This window comes from Cornus florida, unplaced genomic scaffold, assembly GCF_030987335.1.
Source record: "Cornus florida cultivar Cherokee Brave unplaced genomic scaffold, ASM3098733v1 CherokeeBrave_3.0.0_Hap2_Chr06, whole genome shotgun sequence".
Classification (NCBI taxonomy): domain Eukaryota; kingdom Viridiplantae; phylum Streptophyta; class Magnoliopsida; order Cornales; family Cornaceae; genus Cornus; species Cornus florida.
Genome location: NW_026775576.1, coordinates 30,566,478 through 30,568,776, shown reverse-complemented (window position 1 = coordinate 30,568,776; position 2,299 = coordinate 30,566,478). Strand labels below are relative to the sequence as shown.

The 2,299-nt window shown below is 43.2% G+C and overlaps 1 protein-coding gene across 1 annotated transcript; it reads left to right on the top strand.

Moving 5' to 3' along the window:
* The first annotated feature begins 1,005 nt into the window (after nt 1-1,005).
* On the top strand, nt 1,006-1,971 carry LOC132313916 (uncharacterized). The gene has a single exon (XM_059812851.1). The coding sequence runs from the start codon at nt 1,006-1,008 to the stop codon at nt 1,969-1,971; it is 966 nt and encodes a 321-aa protein (XP_059668834.1).
* The last annotated feature ends 328 nt before the right edge of the window (nt 1,972-2,299 follow it).

Below are 2,299 nucleotides of genomic sequence, written 5' to 3'. Positions count from 1 at the left end.
CCCTCTTCATGGTGCTCGATCCCAAGGTGTTGGGCTCGAGCTTTAGGGCTATGGACTCGAGTTTCTTGAACATGTGCTCGATCCCTAAGGCTTAGCACGAGGTCCTTGGAGTTTAGATCAACTTTTCAATTCCGACGCATCATGTACTCGAACTCTTAGGCAAAGGCTCGAGCACCCTGTGGTTGGGCTCGAGCTTTGAAGGTCAGGGCTTGAGCTTTCTTGCCTTTGTGGAATTTCTTGTTTTTATCTGTTGTGCTCGAGCCATAGAACTGAGGCTTGAGCTTCTGAACTTGAAATTCCCCAAAATTCATCATTTTGACTCTCGGCTTCCTTTGAATGACCGGTAACGACTCGGTAAACTTCCTTATCATTCTTTTTATCATAAAAACCCGGTTTTAACTATTCATTTGGGAAAGTACCTAAAAACACGAATTATACAGAAGTGAGTATAATAATAGATAGAAGTATCACTTTAGGTCTTAACATACATATCTTTAGGGGCTCGAATATATAATATTCAGCGCTCGTTACACCCCCAAACTTACATATTGTTAGTCCCTTAAAAAGTTCAAAAATTAACTATAATAATATGATAAACGGCCAAGCCAAGGAGAAATGTGCCCCCGATATGAACCGGCTCCGCCTGTAATTATGGTGAAATTCAATAAGTAATTATGGTGAAGTTCAATAATTTGAAAATACTTGTCTCATAACTTTAATGTCAAAACACTCACTCTCTCTCTCTCTCTCTCTCTCTCTCGAATTGTGTTCAGAGTAAATGCATATGATGTAATGAATTTAATATAAAATTAAATTCAGTTTTAAATAATGTCAGGTTTAAAACTCTAAAATTAGTGTTGTAAAGTGACTTTTAAGTCTTTCATAAACATAAAGTTAATTAAACACAGTAAATTTGAAACATAACGTCAACGTACGTCCATAACAAAGCCTTCTCTCTATTTAAAAAGCAGAAGATTGAATTGTAAAAGAAAAGCAAGAAGAAACATGAAAGACGACATGAAAGAAGACCAACAAGAACCACTCTACCACCACCATAGAAAGGCCACCGCTTTTGCCCGCCAAAAGTTCACCAAGCCCACTGCGTATTTTTTCATCCTCCTCCTCCTATCCTACATCTTGGGTTACTTCTCCGCTCCATCCGGCAGGTCATCACCCTGCTCTCCCACCCAACTAATGAGTTCAGACAACGCTGCCGCCGCAGGCGGCGGCCTCGACGACCACTACCGTTTCGCTACTCGTTGCAGCAACGACCCAGTTCCTTCCAATCTCGTGCGCCAAATGCTTCTCGACCGATTGTTCGACGGCGTGTCCCCGTACGACAATTTTCCCCCGGCGCACGTTAGCCCCTTCCTCCGCGAGAAGAGAATCAAAGGGTGGGACTCGTACAACTCCGTTTTCGAGACCCTAATCCGCAGAGTCCGACCCAAGGTCATAATTGAGGTGGGCACGTTCTTGGGCGCGTCGGCGACTCACATGGCCGAGTTGGCGAGTGGACTCGGCCTCGGAACTCAGATAATATGCATCGACGATTTCCGCGGCCAGCCCTGGGGCCGTCACCACCAAGAAGTCGTGGAGGAGGAAGGGGATATACCGATGATAAACGGCGACTTGTTGCTTATGTACCAGTTCATGCAAAACGTGGTGCATGAAAACGCAACCGAGTCGGTGTTGTTCCTGCCGTTTTCCTCCTGGATAACTCTGGATGTTCTGTGCCGTTGGGGTGTGTTTGCCGATTTAATTGAAGTGGATGCGGGTCATGACTTTCACTCCGCCTGGGTAGACATAAACCTAGCTTACAAATTGTTAAGACCCGGTGGTGTTTTGTTTGGGCATGACTATTTCCTTCCACTTGATAATAAAGGTGTTAAAAGAGCTGTGGATTTGTTTGCCCGAGTCAATGGTCTCCGAGTCCAAATCGACGGGGAACACTGGGTCATCGACTCGTCCTAACTCGGCTTCATTTCTCCAATGTGGTCTCAATACTGGTGATTTTTTATTTGTTATGGAAGATTAGAAATTGGAAGAGAAGAGAGTGGGGATAGAAAAGTATTCTTGGAAAAATGAATTGACGATGAGAAAGAAATAAATGTTTTAAACCTATAAGAATAACCAAGCTAGGGGCTCGCGGGATTGAAAATTCGCCCAAAATCAAATAGTAAAACCAGGTTTGATCCAATTTTGAAACTTGTCGATCTATTGGATTGAGAAGAAACTTATTCGAAATTGCTTGTGATTTAAATTAGTGAACTGAGATTCATTTTTGAGCTCGCCAATTTCT